Here is a 19,380-nt window from a genome sequence, read left to right on the forward strand (position 1 = left end):
CTGCTTAGATGTTTAACACGCATCTCTAACTTACCAATCATTTCATAACACAGCTTGTGATGGCTGCTCTTCACCACTAAACTGCTACCCCCTCCCATCTTGGCCAAGTCAGTAAATGGCGCCATGGACCACCCAGCTGTAAGCCGAAATCTGGAGGAGTTATTTTTCATTCATTCCTTTTTCTGATGCACCACCTCCCCCCACATCCAGCCTATAAGCAAGTCCTATAACTCTTACCTCCAAAATGCATCCCAAATCTAGCCACCTTCCTTCCGTCCACTGCTAACATGCTAGTCCAGGCCACCATGATTGCCCACCTGCCATTGCTCCTTCACTGGTCTCCCTGCTTCCAGACTTGCTGCCTTTCCATCTCTCCTTCACACCACGGTCAGAATGCTTGGACTCTGCACTCCCTGCTCAAAATCCTCAAATGCTTTCCCATGGCGCTGAGAACAAACCAAACTCCTAGCTTGACCTACAAGGACCTTCCATCTGCTTTCCCTCTCCTCTTTGCCCACTGACCCAGTGGTCTACAAAAATACACAGTAAAAATTTTTGAATGTATACTCCCATTATAAATTATACATATATGCCACTGTATTAGTGTTATATATAACAGAAAACACAAAATCATAGAAATTACAAAATGTACAATAGAAAGAAACGAAAAAGAAATGCTAATAGTTTCTTCCAACACCCGTGGTTCAGTACTTCAGTCTTTGGTGCCCCCTAGGGTGGGGCACACCACTTTGGAGACCCCACTGGCTCTAGCCACACTGGCCTACTTTCTGTACCAGTCCAAGCCCCTTTCCATTTCAGAGCTTTTATAATCTCTATTCTCTGTGTTTGGAACATTCGTCCCCCAGATCCTCACATGACTGGTTCCTTTTGTCATAACGTCTCAGTTCAAAGATCACTTCTTCAGAGACCATGGCCATTCTGTACCAAAACAACACCACCAAATCACTGACCGTTGCATTAACCTGCTGTGTTTCCCTCATGCTGTTTCGTGTCTTTGAAGTGATAATCTATTTATTTGTAATCTTGTATATTGCTTGCCTTCCCAACTAGACCATAGCTCTCTGCACGGCAGGATCTTTGCCATTTTGCACACTGATGTGTCCACAGTGTGTAGAATAGTTCCTGGCACCTAGAAGTTGCTCAATGCATATTTATGTTTTGTTTTGTTTAAAAGATTTTATTTTTATTTATTTGACAGAGAGCATGAGCACAAGCAGGGGAGCAGCAGGCAGAGGGAGAGGGAGAAGCAGGCCCCCCACCGAGCAGGGAGCCCAAAGAGGGGCTCGATCTCAGGACCCTGGGATCATGACCTGAACCAAAGGCAGGCACCTAATGACTGAGCCACGCAGGCGCCCCGCATATTTATGTTTTAATGAATCTTGGGTACATCACAATCTCTCTGGCCTCATTGATCTGATTTATTAAACAAAAGTATTGGATTCTATGACTACTAAAATCTTTCCAATTTGAAATAGAGCCCTATTTCCAAATCTGAAATTCCAAAGGGTATGGCTTCTTCCATTTTGTGTAAACATTAACGATGCTATCTTACCAGTCAATACGAATTCATGACAAGAACATTTAAATGAACTGCATTGTATAATAAGTATTAGAGGCAATCAAGAGTTAAAGACTCATGAGTGATTTGGATTTTAGTGTACAGTACAAAAGATGATCAGGCAATGGTCACAAAGAGAACAGGCATTTCCAGGCTGGAATCAGGAACAGCTTTAACACTAGTAGTCGTGGATAGGACCTGCTGTTGAGAAGAACATTTCCCAAAAGTCATTACTTCTCCACAATGGTTTATTGGCCTATTTTCCTGTTTTTTTTTTTCCCTTCATAGAGACAGCATAGAGTTAAGGAAAGAGCAATGGGCTGAAAAATTAGATTCAACATTCAGTGTCAAAGTTACTAGTTGTATGGCCTTGGGCAGATACTAAGCTTTTCTGGTTCTCTGGTTCTTCGCATATAAAATAAGGTCGATAACAACTTTCTGGTTGTGATAAGCCCACAAGATCATGTACAGGGAGCGCCTGCAATCGTTCCTGGCATAGAATAAGTCCCCAATAATTTACCGGTTGATTCAAAAGGATGAATGAATGCATGCATCTTCTCACCTACCTTCCAAAAGGATTTATATAGCTTACGATAAAAAACACATCTATAGTGGGAAGGTTAAAATAAAGATAAAAGAAACATTAGCCACTCCTAAGTATATAACAAAGAGAATCGAAAACGTGTGTTCACACAAAAACCTGTATTCACAGCAGCATTATTCTTAATAACCAAAAAGTAGAAACAACCCAAATGGCCATCAAGTGATAAATGGATAAACAAAATGTAGATTAGGCATACAACAGGAGATATACTAGTCATCCATAAAAAGGGAGGAAACACTGACGTACGTCACAATATGGGTCAAACTCAGGGAACATGTGCTAAGTGAAAGAAGTCAGTCACAAAAGACCACATGTTGTATGATTCCATTTATATAAAATGTCCAGAAGAGGCAAATCCCTAGAAATAGAAAGTAGCTTTGTGGCTGCCAGGGTCTCAGGGGAGGGCGAAATGTGCAGAGACTGTTTCATGTGTATGGGGTTTCTTTCTGGAGTGATGCAATGTTCTGAAATTAGATGGTGGTGATGGTTGCACAATTCTGTGACTACACTAAAAGCCACTGAACTGTATACTTTAAAATGATTAAAATGGTGAATTTTATGCTATGTGAATTTTATTTCAATAAAAAATTTTTTCAAAGGAAGGTTACAAACCACATAGAGGACGGGTAGGGGTGGGAACAATTATACCGGGAATCAGAATTGGATGTTAACTGCAATTGATTATTCTGATGGTTATGCTTGTTTTTTCCAACTACATTAGCTAAACTAGAAAAGAATGCTTTAATCAGCGAACACAAATATTTTGCAGATAGGGTTCTCATACACCACTGGTTCTCCGAGTGTGGACCCTGACCAGCAGCAGCAACATCACCTGAAAACTCATTAGAAATACAAATTCTCAGCAGCATTCCAGACATACCGAATCAGAAGTTCTGGGGATTAGGTCCAGTAATCTGTGTTTGAACAGCCCTCCAGGTGATTGTGACGTATGTTAATGTTGGAAAACTCACACAAGTGATAGTTACAAGACTTCTTGACCAACTAGATTTTTTTATTTTTACAAATTAAGCTCACAGGAGTCCAAGCAACAGAAACCAATTCACTCCTAGTGTGCATTATATCATTATGAGAGCTACCGGGAATCATAGTCTTGCACCTTCTCACGTCCAGCCTCAAAAGCTCTATCTTTCTCACCAACATGGCCACACAGGGTTTCAGCGCTAACCAGTCTCTGCGTACGCATGCCCACAAATACACACTCATTTTTGTATGCCTAGTGCCTGGTGCGGGACAGAACAAAGCAAACACTCAAACGTTTGCGAAGAGAACACATTCTGAATATACATGTGCGTATGGCCATGCTGCCTCTTAGCACATTCACAGAAAACTCCAAGAGGAAGATGTAAGGGTCTTCTGAAATACCACAATGACAGTAAAGGTGAGGGAGGAATGTTACCTGTAGATAATAATCCAGAAAGTTAAATAACTCACTAAAACCAATAGATTATTCCACAGCAGAACTCTGCATTCAAGGCATAGGTCATGTGTGCAACTGCTCACTGCTACGGCCACCCACGAACGCGTCTTGCTGCACACAGCCCAACATACACGTATGCACGATCCCCAGACGCTGACACACGGAGCAGTCAGCCCACACGCACACAGCCAACACTCAGAGCTAGAAGCAAGCCCACCCTAACTTCTTCTTGGGCCCCATGAGTAAGGCAAAGAAGAAGGATGGCCTGGTGGGGAGTGTGCCAGAAGAAGCCATTACCGTTGTTCTCCAAGGACGCAGGTGTGCCGTTGTTAAAGATTTGATCCACATGATTCAATATGAATTCAATCACCACCTGCTGGACCCGAACTGCAAGGAAAGCCGCATCTCCATTGCAACCAGTGGCTTCGATTTCTTTGGACCTAAATCATGGATGAAACACATTCAGTGAGTGAGTCCACCCCCCAACGGAAAGCAGTCAGGAGAGCCGGTACAAGCCCCATTTCCTAAATGTATACAGTTTGTTAACCTCTAGAATATTTGAACTATTTAAGACCTATTGAAAGGACTCTCCAAAGGCTGTGAAGCCCAACACACTGAACAAATTTGGAAAACAATTACCAGGTACCATACATTGCTAGACTATAAACTGTATTTGTGAATATACAGGAATTGATTATTTCTGCATCGGATTTCTTTCCACCCCCACACAATTGTTCTGTGGGTCAGGCCATCATTTAGGAAGTCCTATGAAGCAGTGACCCCACCAAAACCAACAAAAGCCAATGAGCCCTAAAGATAAGAAAGGCCTTTTCAAGAAATTATAACATACAGACCCGTAACTTTAGCCACATGCTGGCTGTAACCAGAAAACGCCTTTGGAACCCAGAGTTGCCAGGATAGCAGACAAAGAGCTCAGGCTATTAAAATCGTCTTAATTTACATGTGTTACAAACAACCACTTAGCTACAGGTTTGTCTTCAAGGGGCTTCAGTTTTGAAGAATCCAGTCTTCGTTTCAGTTGGTGGGCTGCTTTGAGCCCATGGGGTGGTAAGAGGGTGAGGGTGTGGTGGTTACCTGAGCAGGTTTGGCGCCCACACCAGGGCCAGGTTCCTGGCATGCATGTTGGTCTTGCTGCTGAAGGAGGCAATGTGGGCCAGGTGTCGAATCAGGTATTCCAAGGTCCTGTAATGGTTCATTTTTTTTTTTTTTTAACAAAGTTAGAAACTTCATTGCCTGTGTAAAGCCTGACATCTGGAGATAATTTCTAAGTTTGGATTTAAGAGAGTCTAAATATTTCTATCTCATGAATTTTGGAGGAATATCAGGAAGCTATCAAGATTGATGGAAATAATCTTCTTGGCTCTAGGCACACTGGCCCAGGGTGGAGAAGGGGTATGGTTTTGTCAGAAGTCAGCCGAGGCTGTTGGAGAACCAGAGACAGCTCCCTGGGCCTCCTTTTACCCAGGCCACCATTGCTGCCCACAATCTTGAAACTTGTTCTTATCTCTGCTCTTTCTGGAATTCTCCAAGCTATGGGTAACTTGGTCCTTGTTAGTTAGAGAACTCATCTCATGGATGAATGACATCTGTTACCATAAGAAGTTCTTTCTTATACCACATCAAAATCTTTCCCCTTGTTAAAAAAAAGGCTTAGAGAACCTGGAAAAGGTGGTAAGATGAGGGGCTAAACTGTGAGAAAAAAATGGAAGGATGGGATGATGTGGGGGATGGTACTGATGAGCAAATAGATCAGTCAACTAAAAGCTCAAGAGCTACAGCCAAACCCTATTTAAAAACCGTCCTGGATTCCAGAAATTTGCTTATGCTATGAATCTGGGTAAGAACCTCGGATATCACAGCCAGTGAGGCTGGCTTTTGTGATCAGAATGACTTCCAGTGAGAGTCTGAGGAGGGCCCCACAAGTAAATAGGACATGGGCCTCCCCTTCCTGCCAATGTCCCTGGGTAGGCACCAACGCACTCTGATAAAAGTTGACCTGTTCACCCACCTCAAAATGCCACAGGAGAGTCACTGTCCACTGAACTTGTTCCCTTTTATGACACCAGCCTGCATCTCTGGTATTATACCACCTTGAGAGGCTGTAGACATCCATTACCAAGGATTCTTACCTATAATGGGATGGGGGAAGCTCCTGAATAACATTTTGGATTCGGGCCAGTTGGCCTTCCTCCGGGCAATGCGACACTGCTGCCTGTGGAGAAGAACGTGAAGTAGCCCAGTGAGTACTTGAGAGGGAGGACACCCACCGTGTCTCCTGGCTTTATTTAGGTTTCTGGTACACCAGCCTCCCAACCAGGCCTAGAGATCATCCTTCCAAGAGGCATGCTTTTCTAGTAAAAACCAACAACTAAAATCCGAGGGTTCGTGATGCGAAGTGTCTACAATAAGTGCACACGGTGACATGTGGATTGCTCAGGTCTGTGTGTGTCCTCAGAAGGTCGTTAGGTATCTGAAAAAGGTGTAGAATCTTGGGTGTGTGGTAGTGGCAGAGAATGACAGAGATTCACACTGGGAGAGATAAAGAGACAGAGACAGAGAGACGGAGATGACGGGTGGCTCCATGTCTACTCAGCCAGCTGTCTTCTTGGGGGCAAACAGCTACTCCCTACCTGACCTGACACTATTCCATGACCTCACTACTCAGTGGCTCATCTACTGTCATAGATGCTGATGTGAGGAAGCAGGGAAGACGAGCCTTCTCAGCAGGGTAAGAACTTTGTCTCTGAGACCTGATGGTCTCGCCTGGACGTGCTCTCTTGTTGTTTCCTGTGTGGGTATTTGTTCTCCTGAAACAGGGAAACCAAAGGGACCACATGGAAAAAAAAGCCTTTTTTTTTTTTTTTTTTTGCTCCTTTTCCTGCTTCTGTTCTTGCTAGGTCCTACGCCCCTCGCCTTACACAGGCCTTACAGAACAGATAACATACGTCCTCCTTGCAAAGGGAGAGAAGTTAATGATCTCTTTGGAGTCTTCCAGCACAATGACACGTAAGGAGGGACCTGGTGGAGTTGTCATGACCAGTCTCCAAGACCACTGACTCATCAAGACCCCCTCCTCCAGGGCATAAGGGACTTATGGAGCCTTTGTTCCTGGATTACTGAGAGGACACGTGCACCAAACCACCGTCCTCAATAAAAACCCCAGGCCCCACGGAAAGATGAGACTCACTCTTTTCTTCTTTCTAGGTCTTCTGGAAAATGCTCTGTCCATATCTACTCTCTCTATGTCTTCAATAAACTCTACTCTCACTTCTTCTTGGCTTGCATTTTGACTTCCATCCTGTGACAAGCCAAGGACCCTCTTGGCTGGTCCTGTGGGACCCCCCACTCTGGGTCTGAGGACCCAGCCAGCCTGCATCACTCCCACCTGCCCAGGGCCCTCAAGGAGAGCCAAGGGCATTCGTAAAGGCAGTGCGATCACAGGCTTGCCCAAAATTTCTGCATGATAAAGATGTCCCTGGGCAGATGCCTGGTACCCTGCCCTGAGAAGCTGTCTTGCCTGTGGCCAGGCTCAAGGGGTCCCCTTCCAGTGCAGCAGCGGAGTGCTTGAGAACTGCCAGTGTGGGAGCAGTACCTAAGTGCAAGGTCAATGGTAGTCACATCTTTTTTTTTTTTACTGAGGTATGCTTTACGTACGTTAAAAATACACCAATCTTAAGCTAGAGCCCCATGCATTCTTTCATATGCACACACCCGTGTAACCCCACCTAGATCAAGACACACTTTAAAGAGAGCTCCTGAGCTCATGTCAATCTTTACGACCTTGAGTTCACAGGCATACGTGCCTTACACGGTCTTGAATTTCCTCCCAGTGCCAGAAACTTGCTTTCCATTTGTATATAAGGAAAAGTAAAATCAGGAATACATTCTTTACTTTGATAGATGCCGCCACCTGCAATACAGCCAGAAAGAAGGTCCTAGTGTGGTGTGGTTTTCTCATATGGTTCACCTCTGCTCAGGCTTCCGCAGTCATTTTTTGCTTGTGTGTAAAGGCTGAAGCTCATACCCTCAGTAATGAGAGTTTTTAGGTACAGAAAAGTAGAAGGAAATGTACTGGGGGCACTTTCTGTTAGGCCAGGCCCTACCCTAGGCCACATGTGCTGGGTCTGTTCTGCTCTAACTTAGAGCAGAAGTCCTAAGGGCTGCCTGGCCTGGACTTCCTGCCTCCCTTACTTGTCTCCATTGTTTACCACAGCCCTCCCCACCATTACTGATATGATATCACATACTTATTGATTAGTCTATTGCTTATTGTCTCCCATGCTAGACGTAAGCTCTGCAGGTGCAGGGATGTGATGAGTCCTAGAGCCTAGAGCAGTGCCTGGCACCCAGTCGGCACTTCCTCCACATTTGTTGAATTTGTTATATTCCATCTATGTGGGACATCATGCCAGGGCTTTGTCCACCAATTTTTCCCCCTTTTCTTCTCTCCCTTCTCCCCTCCCCTTTTAATTTAATTGAAGTAAAACATACAAGAACACCAACTGTTTTAAAAGATTGTCAACATTCTCTGCGTGGGAAAACTTGAGATTTTGCTTCCTAAGCATTGGTGGGAGAAATGAGGAACCGGGAGGGTCATGGTCACAGGTGTCCCAATCTTCAGGTGGGGGTGCAAGCCTGAGAACAGAACCAGCATAAGCATGATCTCTGTTACAACCCTCAATTTTTGAGATACGGAGGAGGTGGAGGGTGGGAACAAGAATGGGGCCTGGAGTAGGAACCCTGACACCCCTGCTTTCTTCCTGAGAAATTCGTAATGGGGGCCAGGGGAGAGAAGCTCCTGAGGAAGGAGGGGCTGTGGAATGCAGTGTGGACCCTCCCACGTTCTATCCTGCAAAGGTGGACGGGTGGGAAGCCTCTCTTCCTCTCGGCAAACTTTGTACAGTACCCCCCCCCTTTTCTAAACATGTGTCTGGGGAATAAAGGTGCAGGTCAATTTAATAGCCCTCATGGAAAGTTTCTTTGATATTTTAGGAAGCTGTTAGTCATCTTTGTTCTGAGAGGCTGGGCGGGTCCTCCCCTGATGCCTGCAGGTCCCATTTGGGATTCTTGTTTATTTCATTGTTCACAGCCTCTCCCCATCCTATTAGAAGCCCTCTAGATCCTGTAGTTTCTCCTGGAGGGGTCCAGTCCTACAAACTTTTTAGCTCTATGTTCCCCCATTAGGTTGGCTGAACCTATCATCAGGGAATTAGGGGAGGGAAGATGAAACTTTGCCTACCCCAATTTTTTGCCTGAAAGAGAATTTCACTCAACTTTTGCCAAGCTAATCTGGCTACGAGTTAAATCTTAAAAGACCTAGGATGAATCTGTGACTGTTTATTCTCTTCCAATCAGTATCAATGAGATCGGCTTCCTGCCCTTTGAGGACCTGGTCCAAGACTGGACTCTCTCTCCTTCTGGTGGACCCCTTGCTCTCGTTTTATCTGTTTACCTGAACACCACTGTCACCCTTAGAGCTCAAGTCCTGCTGCCTGGGTAGTCCTGTCACCAGGGGGAACAAACAACCCATGCCTCTCCTTTCCAGTTGTGCCCCAGCTACAACTCAGTAAATTATTTTAATCTATTAGCCTAAAAAGTAATTCATGCACATCATTTAAAAAATGAAAGTATTCAGAGGAATACACGGAAGAAAGTCTTCTTGACGACCACAGACCTTCAGAGGTTGTCTCCAGAGGCAAACTCTGTGTGTCCTTCCAGACAGTCCTTATACCTTTCCATCTTTGTCACACACGTGGAACAAGCCTGATTGTGACAGAGAACTTCAACTACCTCTATCTGACCTCAAACTTTGAGTTAAGTTCTTCTTTCCAGCTTATCTCAACTCAGGCAAAAGACCCTGTGGGCAAAGCATCCTCTGAGGGGAATAAAACCACTCCTCAGGCCAGAAGGACTGCCCTGAGCCAGCAAGACCCCATATGACTGACCCCAAGACAAAGATCTGTTTGACCTTCACTGCCCACCTGCATGTACTCACCCACCTTTGCCCCACATTTTCCTTGTATAAACCTGGAAAGTATCTTCGGGACTTTGTAGACGGTCTTGGAGACACTAGTCCGTGGTCTCCCGGTGTTGACCTCACTGAAATAAATTCCTTTCTTGTTTCACCACCACTCATGTCTCTGCCTTTGGATTTTGTCAGCAGAGAGTGCTGGAACCTGGTCCGTGTGGCACCCCAGGAGTCAGGTGCTTGCAGCCCTGTGCCCCGGCTAGAATTACGTGACCTGGCCCATCTGCAATTTCCCGTCATCCTGGTCTGCCTGAGATTAAGGGTTTCCTGGGATATAGGTCCTAGGCAAACCAAGGGCAGTGGCCACTGCTCCCCCTTTCCCTGGTTTGCAGCAATCTTGAGCTCCCAGCCAGTCTGCTTTTGCCTACTGCCACCCACTAGTAGCCCATTCCAAGTGATATTTCAAACGAGGTGTGTGGGTCCACAAACCTGTCAGCAAAGGCTTACTAGGTAAGCATTTTCCAGTAGCTAGAGAGCAGGGAAAGGAAACACAATAACGAACAAAATGAACACTGCTTCTGTCCTCAGGAAGCTTGCAATTGAATGAGGGAGTCTGATAACACAAAGAAGTTATTTCCATATAAATTTAGTATAAAATCGAACACCTCTCTAAACTGCCTTCTCTAAAAATCCCAAATCAGCAACTTTTCTTTTGGGTGTAATAATTCTAGCTGAATCAATCTGAACAAAATTGAATTTTTCCTAAAATGAACTTTTCTTTCTGATAAAATTAACATGTAATATAGTAGGCTGAAAATTGCTCCAGATATCAGGCCCAAATCTCTGGAACCTGTCAATGTTACTTTATTTGGGAAAGGAGTCTTGGCAGATGTGATTCAATTAAAGGTTTTGAGATGAGATGATCCTGGATTAACCGGATGGGCCCTAAATGCAATCACGGCTATCCTTATAAGAGGGAGGCAGAGGGAGATCTGACACAGACCAAAAGGAGAGGCCAGTGCCATCACAGGGGCAGAGATGGGAGTGATGTGGCCACAAGCCATGAGTGCTGGCAGCCACCGGAAGCTGGAAGAGGCGAGCAACACTTCCGCGCCGCCGCCCCCTCCCCCGCCCCACCACCACTTCCGCGCCGCCGCCCCCTCCCCCGCCCCACCACCGGAGTCTCTGGAAGGAGCACGGCCCTGCTCACACCTTGATTTCGGCCCGTGAAACTGATTTCAGACCTCTGGGCTCTTGAACTAGGAGGGATCAAATCTCTGCTGTTTAAGCCACTAAGTTTGTGGTGATTTCTTACAGCAGCTACAGGAAACTAATACGAGTGCTCAAAATTAAATTGTGAAACATGAAGGAGTTAATAATCCCTTGCTATCCTACCGGCCAGACGTAACAACTATTAACCTACTCACGTGTGAAGCATACACGAAGCAATCAGCCTGTCTTCCCGGCACCAAACACGAACACGCGTTGCTTCCTAGTCAGTCGCATATACTGCTTTCTGCCGTTTAACTTTGTTACATTGTGGCTGATAAACTACCCTTCAGAAATGCAACTTTTCATGGCTACCCAGGATCAAAAATAATAGATTTATTATCATTTACTTAACCTTTCCCTTATTGTTAGACACATAGGTACTCCCCACATTTTGGGATTATACTACCGCAATGAGACATTTAGAAGTCCATTACTTGTGTGCACATCTGATTATTATCTTAGAATGTAGTTCTAGAAATGGAGTTACTATATTTAAAAAATATGAGCACTTTATGATTCTCAATAGTAATTTCAAATGCCTTTCTGAGGTGTCCAGCCAATTCACAATTTTCAGCGTAGAAAACCAGAGAAGAGCACCTGCTGGCTCAGTCCATAGACCATGCAACTCTTGATCTGGGGGCTGTGAGTCCGAATCCCATGCCAGGTGTAGAGATTATTTGAAAATAAAATTTTAAAAAGATAACAAAGCACCATAAAAGAGCCAGTGTCACCACAAGGTTGCCAGCACGAAATACTGTTAAAAAATTGTTCTCTCATCTATGGAACATAAGAACTAGGAAGATCGGTAGGGGAAGAAAGGGATAAAGAAAGGAGGGTAATCAGAAGGGGGAGTGAAGCATGGGAGACTATGGACTCTGAGAAACAAACTGAGGGCTTCAGAGGGGAGAGGGGTGGGGGAATGCGATAGGCTGGTGATGGGTAGTAAGGAGGGCACATATTGCATGGCGCTCTGGGTGTTATACGCAACTAATGAATCATCGAACCTTGCATCAGAAACCAGGGATGTACTGTATGTTGACTAAAATAATGTAATAAAAAACATTAAAAAAATGTTTCTTTAATATGCAAATATATTTTTCTAATATTTATAATTTTTATTTTTAAATTAAAAAATTTTTTTTACATTTCAAAACTGTCTACTTAGGGTGCCTGGGTGGCTCGGTCAGTTAAGCATTTGCCTTTGGCTCAGGTCATGATCCAAAAGCCCTGGGATGGAGTCTCACATCAGGCTCTCTGCTCAGTGGGGAGCCTGCTTCTCCCTCTACCCCTCCCCCCTGCTCTCTCTCTCTCTCTCTCTCTCTCATAGGATCTCTCTGTCTCTCTCTCTCAAAAAAAAAAAAAAAAAGAAAGAAAAAACAAAAAACCTGTCTACCTGACTTTTTTAAAAAATTGAAGTGTAGTTACAGACGATGTTACATCAGTTTCAGGTACATTTGTAATTTTTTAAAAACTATATTTCTTCTATGAATCGTTGAAGCTCTTTGCTCATTTGTTTAGCAGGTGGTTTTTGTTATGTGGGTTTTTTTTTTTTCTTTTTATTAATAGGTAGGACTTCTGTATAATTAAAGAATATTAATCTCCTGTCATCTTTATTATAAGATTAAAACTGTAGAAAAAGACAATAAAGTCTTATGCACAAAATGAAACAAAAATAAGATATTTTTGGTTGATTCAGATTGGCAAATAATTTAACAAATTAGAAATACCGACTGTTAGTGAGGCTGTAGGGAAAAGACCATTCTTATCTCTCTGGAGAACAATTTGACAATACATAACAAAATTTTAAAAAAGAGTTTTTTACACAATAAATCTAAATCTGTGATTTTTTCCTAAAGATATAAACAGAGAAAAGGATAAAGATATATGTACAAAAATATTTATTATCACGTTGTTTTATAAAAGCAAAGTGTTAAGAAACAAAAAGTCAAAATGTCCGTCAGTAGGAAACTGGCTTCAGAAATTCATTGCACATACAAGAAAATACTCTGCAAAAATAATGTTTCTCTATCTGTTAGCACGGAAAGATGGTCCCATTGTTGAGTTACATTCCAAAGCAGCGATATATAGTATTGAGAAGGAAAAATGGGGAGAGAGAAAGAGAGAGATTGAGAGAGCTTGAGAAAGAGAGAGAGGCAAGGGAGAGATCTGTAATGATGTTTCCTGAAATGTTAGCAGCAGATATGCCTGTGGTGTGGGATTTCCAGCAATTTATACTTTCTCTTTTACACTTTTCTGTATTGCTTTCATTTTTGCAACAAAATTTTATTTTGATTTGAGAAAACAAAATACAACAAAAACACTATGTGAGGAATAAAAGAGTGAAAGAATTACCCACATGTTAATGGTAGCTGTCTTTAGTCTTTAAGAGAGGACACAAAGTTCCTTTCTACTTTCCTCCATTTTCCAAACTGTCTTTTACCAAATATGATTACTTTTAAAGTGAGGAAATAATCACATATGGTGATGGTGATTATAATCTGGCAGACTCACATGAGACCCACAACTTTTCCTCCTGGTTCCCAGGAAAGACTCCTCTATGGTTTCAATGGTTAGAGGCTGCCATTATTTTTGACTTAGCCACTCAGCGCAGAGGCTCATTTGTTTTCAGCCTTAGATCTCGAGGTCCCCTTAGATCTCTCAGGGTCCACAAACCCCTGACACTTCACATCAGATGGTGTATGTTGGCTTCTCTAGTAATCAACCTCTAGGCCCAAGTTTTTTATCTTTTGACCTAATAGTCTTCGTTAAAAAATTAATGTACTTTTAGTAGATGAGATTTTGAATGTTAAAGTCTAAAGAAGCAGGAAAAACTATAATCTCATCATTGAAAGAAATGGCTATTCATCCTTTGAACATCTTTCTCTTTAATCATATTTTAGTACACAATTATGCATCTGCTCTTTTCCAGTTATCATTATGAGTGTTCCCCTCTATTATCGAAAGCTATTAAATATATTTTAGTGGTCCAAATCCAACATTTAAAATGCATCCACTTATTCCTATACCGTTTGGAATTGAAGAACCTTTTATATGCTCAAAATAAGTTTATTATAGGAGCCATGAGAAAGATGGCTTCCCATGTGAGAGCCTAGATCTGGTCTTTATCAATAATTGCAACTCCTCCATAATCTTAATTGCAAACATCCCCTCTGACCACCCCACTCTAACCGTCTATTGACCTCATTGGGATGAATAATCAATCAATAATACTTTTTCACTGTTATTCACTGCCTTAGAGCCTCACTTCCGCTCTTATCCAGACAAAATTCCATGGTCAACTATTTCAGTCACTCTCTTGCATACACCCTCATCTTCCTCACCCCCCTTTATTAGCCGAATCTCAGTCTTGGTTAAATCCATCTCTCCACATACTCTGCACCTCCACCCCAGCAGCCAAACGTTCAAGCCAGATTTTTAATACTGTCTCTACAGACATCCTGTCAGCATTTATCCTTTCTGTTTTTCCTACAGGTGCTCCTACTTGGTAACCACAGAGCTGCTAGTAAAATGTTCTGCCCATCCACCTTCCACCAACCCAACTCACGGGCCCAGCCTGCCCTTCCTCTCACCTGCATTGCCCAGATTCTTTCCTCTTTCCAGCTTTCTGATCTCTCCCTTGACTTGGGTTTGTTCTCTCTCCCTTCTCTGCCTGCCCACCTCGTTCCCCAACCCCCAAAAGAACTACAGAAGGAGAAGCCTGATGAAAATGAACCAGCAGTAGGCGTACATCTGGAGTCTTAGGTTCCTGTCCTGCTGTGTGACCTTGGGCCTGTCATTTCACATCTCTGGTGCTTAGCTTCCCCCTATACAATGAGGCACATTTGGTTAAGTAAGCACAGAGATCGTTCTAATCTTGCTCTTGAAACAAATAAACATGATTCTGAAAATCTAAGAAAGGAAAAATTTAGCCAATGGACCCACTACCTTTTTTCCCTCACTCTAGCATCCTACTTCCATTACCTGGCTAAGATAATGTCAACCATCTGTTGAGTTTTATTATTGTTATTTTAATGTTGAAACTCTCCTTGGCCCATCCAGTAGTCCCACCCAATAACCATAATGGAAATCCAAACACTCACCGTGAATTTCTCATAGAGCTCATAAGTCAGGAGGGGGTTGGGCAGCTCCCTAAAGTAGAGCTTGCAGAGCGAGCCCACACAGTGAATGTCCTGGAGGTACACTTCCCTTGTCAGATCTGGACATTGATCCGAGCCAAACTCTTGCCTGAAACAACACAGACAGAGACATAACAATCCTGAGAGCATGTGCTCGGTGTCAGCAACCACTTGGCTGCTTAGGGGTAAAAAGACCTTAAACTGCTGATCTGACTCTATTTTTGACCTTGATCAAAATGACCTTCTCTTCCAGGCACAAGGAAGCTCTGGGAAGACTTCCACTTCAGGTCTGGATCTTCTCTGTGAAAGCTGCTGTCATTCAAAAAATGTCATGCCCATTTACAAATGGATTTCTTGGGGCATTATGTCCCAGTTTCAGTTATGTACAGTGGGGAAATACGAAAGCAATTTGCCAAAAAAGCCTGTTGAGATTCCAGTTCTTCCAAAACACTGTTCCAAATGAACTTCTCTTCCTTGGAGGAGAGACCAAAACCAGGGCGAGTCAGATTGTTATCATTCATCTCCATATACTCATGTCAACAAACTTGTTTTATCTGGAGACTCGAACCCTCCTAGGCTGCCTGATAGTGACTCCCACAGGATAGATGAGAGTAGAAATATCTTTTTGTAAACAGTGTATAGTGAGGTGTGTGGGAACAACATCAGATTCCAGGCCTTGTTTCTATTAAAAAACATTTCTTGACCAAGGTGATGTGAGTACACTGCTTCAAATAAAATTTACTTACAAGTTAAAAACCTGTTTAAAAAATGACAAATTGGAGTTTTCATGGAGAGGAGAAGTTAGAGAATTCATTTGGTCAGCCGCAGAGTGGCAAACTCAACGCGACTCTCAGAGCCAGCATTTCAAAACAGCCCCCTGCCCGGCTTCCTGTCACCTGGTTCTGGCCCTTTAACAAAGGTGGGGAAATCCCTGATGCTGTCGGAACCTGAAAGGAGCTGGGTGGGGCCCTGAAAAGAAAACCTTGCAGCGCCTTATAAACTCACGGGCTTGTTTTTTGTTTTTTTTTGTGTGTGTGTTTTGGTGTTTTTGTTTTTAAGAGAGCAGAAGAGCTGAACGAGAACAAATTTGGAGCTTATCCATTTATGTAGCCAAAATTTCCCGGCGGAGGCTAAGGTCGGTCCTTTAATGAAAAAGATTCTGGCTATTGCCCAAGGGTTCTCCCCCCATACCAACTACTGTGTAGTCTACTTCGGAGCTAAGGGTAAAACACTAAAAATTATTAGCTGTTGAAACTCTAAAAAACGTCACAGTGGTAAATTAGTGAAATTATGTAAGTACGTAGAGCTGTTAAAATCGATGGTTGTAACAAAGCAATTTGTTTTCAACAGCCACCACTTCTCCAGGAGTAAAAAGGATGTCTTATTCCTTCTGTAGACTGTCATTACAATTGTGATGGGAGGACGAGGGGCAGAAAACCAAATCAGAGGAAGAAGAGAGAAGATGAATTAACTGGACAATCTATTAAACTTAATGGACTAATCTGGTAACATGAATGTTTTTATTGTTTTAAAAGTCTACACTTATAATTAAACATAGAAATATATAAAAATAACACCTGATAAAACTCTCTGTAAATATACTATATATTTACTCCCTTTATTATATATATATAATACATATAAAACATACACATACATATCTGTGTGTTGTGTGAAGGTTATTGTACTCTTTATGGGATAGAAATTTCTTCCTAAAAATTCTAGGATATATTTTAGAATTATTTAGGATAAATCTATAGAATTGGAAAGAGTTCATCTACCCATAATTTTTAAAATATCAACCTCATTGAGAGAAATGCACGATCATGCAGATTTTTTATTTCCTGACCAAGTGAACTATCAAATGTTGAGTGTGGGCCCACAGAAAACATCATCACATCATCTCCAAGTTCTGACCTAACTGAGCTCTGGGCAGGCAAGGGAATGATAATGAATCATGTTGTTCCAACTTGTGATTTAAATCTTTTGAGTTCAACTGAATCCACCTTAGAAGGATAAACCTGGTACAAGACAAAGAAACAGATTAAAAACCCTCAGCAGCTTTTGTTGGAAAGAATTACATCAGACTAGAGGATTTCCTGATTAGATTAAGAACAGTTAGGCATCTGAAAACATCACACTTGATCTGCTCTGCCACCCTTCCCTCAACCCCTTCAGGTTTTTCATACCCCCAATCCCGGCAGACAGAGGTATGCACAGAGGAAGGATCGCGGAAAAATTCTTTTGGGGGCTATTCTTTCAGCTTACCTCAGCCTTTGTATATTTGAGGTGACTCCTGAAAGCCGATAAATTCCATCCACAATGCCGTGAGTCTCTATAAATTCTGCACAGCTTTTCAATACATATGGAACTATGTAAAGAAAAACAATAAAGTATTAGATATAAGTCTAACTGTCCTTTAAAAATATTCTTCTAAAAATCCAGGTAACTTCAAAGAGAAGCAAGTATGGAATGCATGAGTTACTAGTGGGAACAATTCGTTTTAAATGTAGATGATATTCTTTTGTATTTAAAAAAAATCATGAGGTTTTGTTAAAGTTTAGAAAAGTCATGTGTTTTAAAAGTTGGTTGGGTTTTTTCAAAGAATTTGAAAAATATGCAAACACTTAGATTTTGAAACCAGCAGTGACCTTGGAAATCCCACAACTCGATCTCCTCATTTCACTGGTACTCCAAGTGTGGTCTTCTGACTGGCAGCCTCAGCATCTCCTGGGAACTTGTTGGGAGTGCAAATTCCCAGGCCCTACTCCAGACCCACTGAATCAGAAATTCTGGAGGTGGGGCCCAGCAATCTGTGTTTTAAAAGCTCTCCAGGTGACTGTTGCATGATCCAGTTGTTGATTCTACACATGAAGAAACCAAGGGTGCGGATAAATTTACTTACCTCACTCAAGATTATTTGTTGCTTATGAAAAGTAATTAATACACTTAATTAATTAATTCCGTAATTAATACGGAAAATGCTCATAAGTCGGTAAAAGAAAAACAAGACACAAATTCAAATATACATTGTGAATTTAGCTATGTTAAAAAAGATGCAAAGGAAAAGAGAGTGAAGATGTCTGCTAGAATGTTAAAGGTGATTAAAGGTGTGGTGGTGGCGGAGAACCACCCTGAACGGACACCTCTGAATGGGTCAAACCTGTCACTGATTGAATGGACCACATAAAAGGAACCAACATGGCCTTTTGAATTCCTGCCACTCCAGAAGTTCAGTGCCCAGGTAGAAAAGTCTGGATATGCCAACCTCTCCTCAAGGCTGACCCTGACTGGCCCAGCCAGCTCAGTGCCAGAGAATGGCAGCTGCAGGCCTTTTAGATGGCACGGAGAGAGCAGCAAGTAACTTGCCACTTTGGTCCCTGGACAGATCCACCTGAGGTCCCTCCATGAGAGTGCTCTGGATGGTGGTTTTTTACGGAGCTAGCAAAGCCTTGGGCACCGAAGTCTTCCGTTGTGGAGGTGGTGGGGTGTAGGAACTCGATGAGCTAGTGCTTGGGTTAGCACTGTGCTGCCTCCCCCAAAATATACCCAATCCATGAATGCTTTAGGCTTAGAGCAACGCCAGTCCATGAATGCTTAATGTACCTGATGGTGCCTGCGCACGATTCCAAGTTGGGCTGGGCTTTTAGTAAGTAGACACCAGGTATTTAGACACAACACTCTTCCCGGAGTCCCTATTACAACATTCTCTGAACAATTCCCCCACCATTTCTTTCAACTACTAACTGTAACTTTGAATGCTCAGTCAAATTCGTCCTACTTCAAGTATTCCACCCATCTTTCAAAGGCCGTGCACCCCCAGGACCATTCCCTCCCAGGACACGTCCATGTTTTGGTCTGTCTCTCATGACCAGAACTGGGGAAGAACTTCTTAGTTACCCCGGGTAGGAAGCGGGCAGGGAATGGACTTGGGAGAGATTGGAAATACTGAGAGCAGAGAGCTGCATGGTAGTACGGCTCCCTATGAGGGAATACGGGGCGGGAGCAGAGCGCGGCCACCTCTTTCCCTACCACACCAAGCTGTTGTTTTTGTAACCTGTCTCATTTGGGCTACGGTTGAGAACACAGGTTTGGATATCAAACTGCCTTTGTAACCTTGAGCAAAATACATATGTCATAATTCTGTTTCTCTGTTTCTCTATCTGTAAAATGAGGATAATGGTGATATTACCTCATACTTAGGATTGAAGTGATGCCTATAAACATTTAGCACAGATCCTGACATATAATAAGCATTCTACAATGACAGTTATTATTTCTGTTTGAACCCCATTTATGAAATAAATTCAAAATTCGTGAGATGTAATCTTGGCGAAAATAATTTGCCTCCTCCCATCCAAT

General features: G+C 42.8%; 1 protein-coding gene across 2 annotated transcripts in view; it reads right to left on the minus strand.

The window, feature by feature from the left end:
* The window catches only part of ARHGAP31 (Rho GTPase activating protein 31), a 100,035-nt gene that overhangs the window by 22,459 nt on the left and 58,196 nt on the right, over nucleotides 1–19,380 (minus strand). The window contains exons 2-6 of one of the 2 annotated variants that reach the window (XM_026493904.4): nucleotides 17,287–17,389; nucleotides 14,983–15,127; nucleotides 5,772–5,854; nucleotides 4,717–4,824; nucleotides 3,919–4,061 (exon numbers count right to left, since the gene is read on the minus strand). In XM_026493904.4, coding sequence (XP_026349689.2) covers nucleotides 3,919–4,061; nucleotides 4,717–4,824; nucleotides 5,772–5,854; nucleotides 14,983–15,127; nucleotides 17,287–17,389 — 582 coding nt within the window. Of the gene's footprint in view, nucleotides 1–3,918; nucleotides 4,062–4,716; nucleotides 4,825–5,771; nucleotides 5,855–14,982; nucleotides 15,128–17,286; nucleotides 17,390–19,380 lie in introns of those variants that run through there. The other variant, XM_044382335.3, reaches the window with a different exon arrangement.

Source organism: Ursus arctos, unplaced genomic scaffold (genome assembly GCF_023065955.2).
Source record: "Ursus arctos isolate Adak ecotype North America unplaced genomic scaffold, UrsArc2.0 scaffold_4, whole genome shotgun sequence".
NCBI lineage: Eukaryota > Metazoa > Chordata > Mammalia > Carnivora > Ursidae > Ursus > Ursus arctos.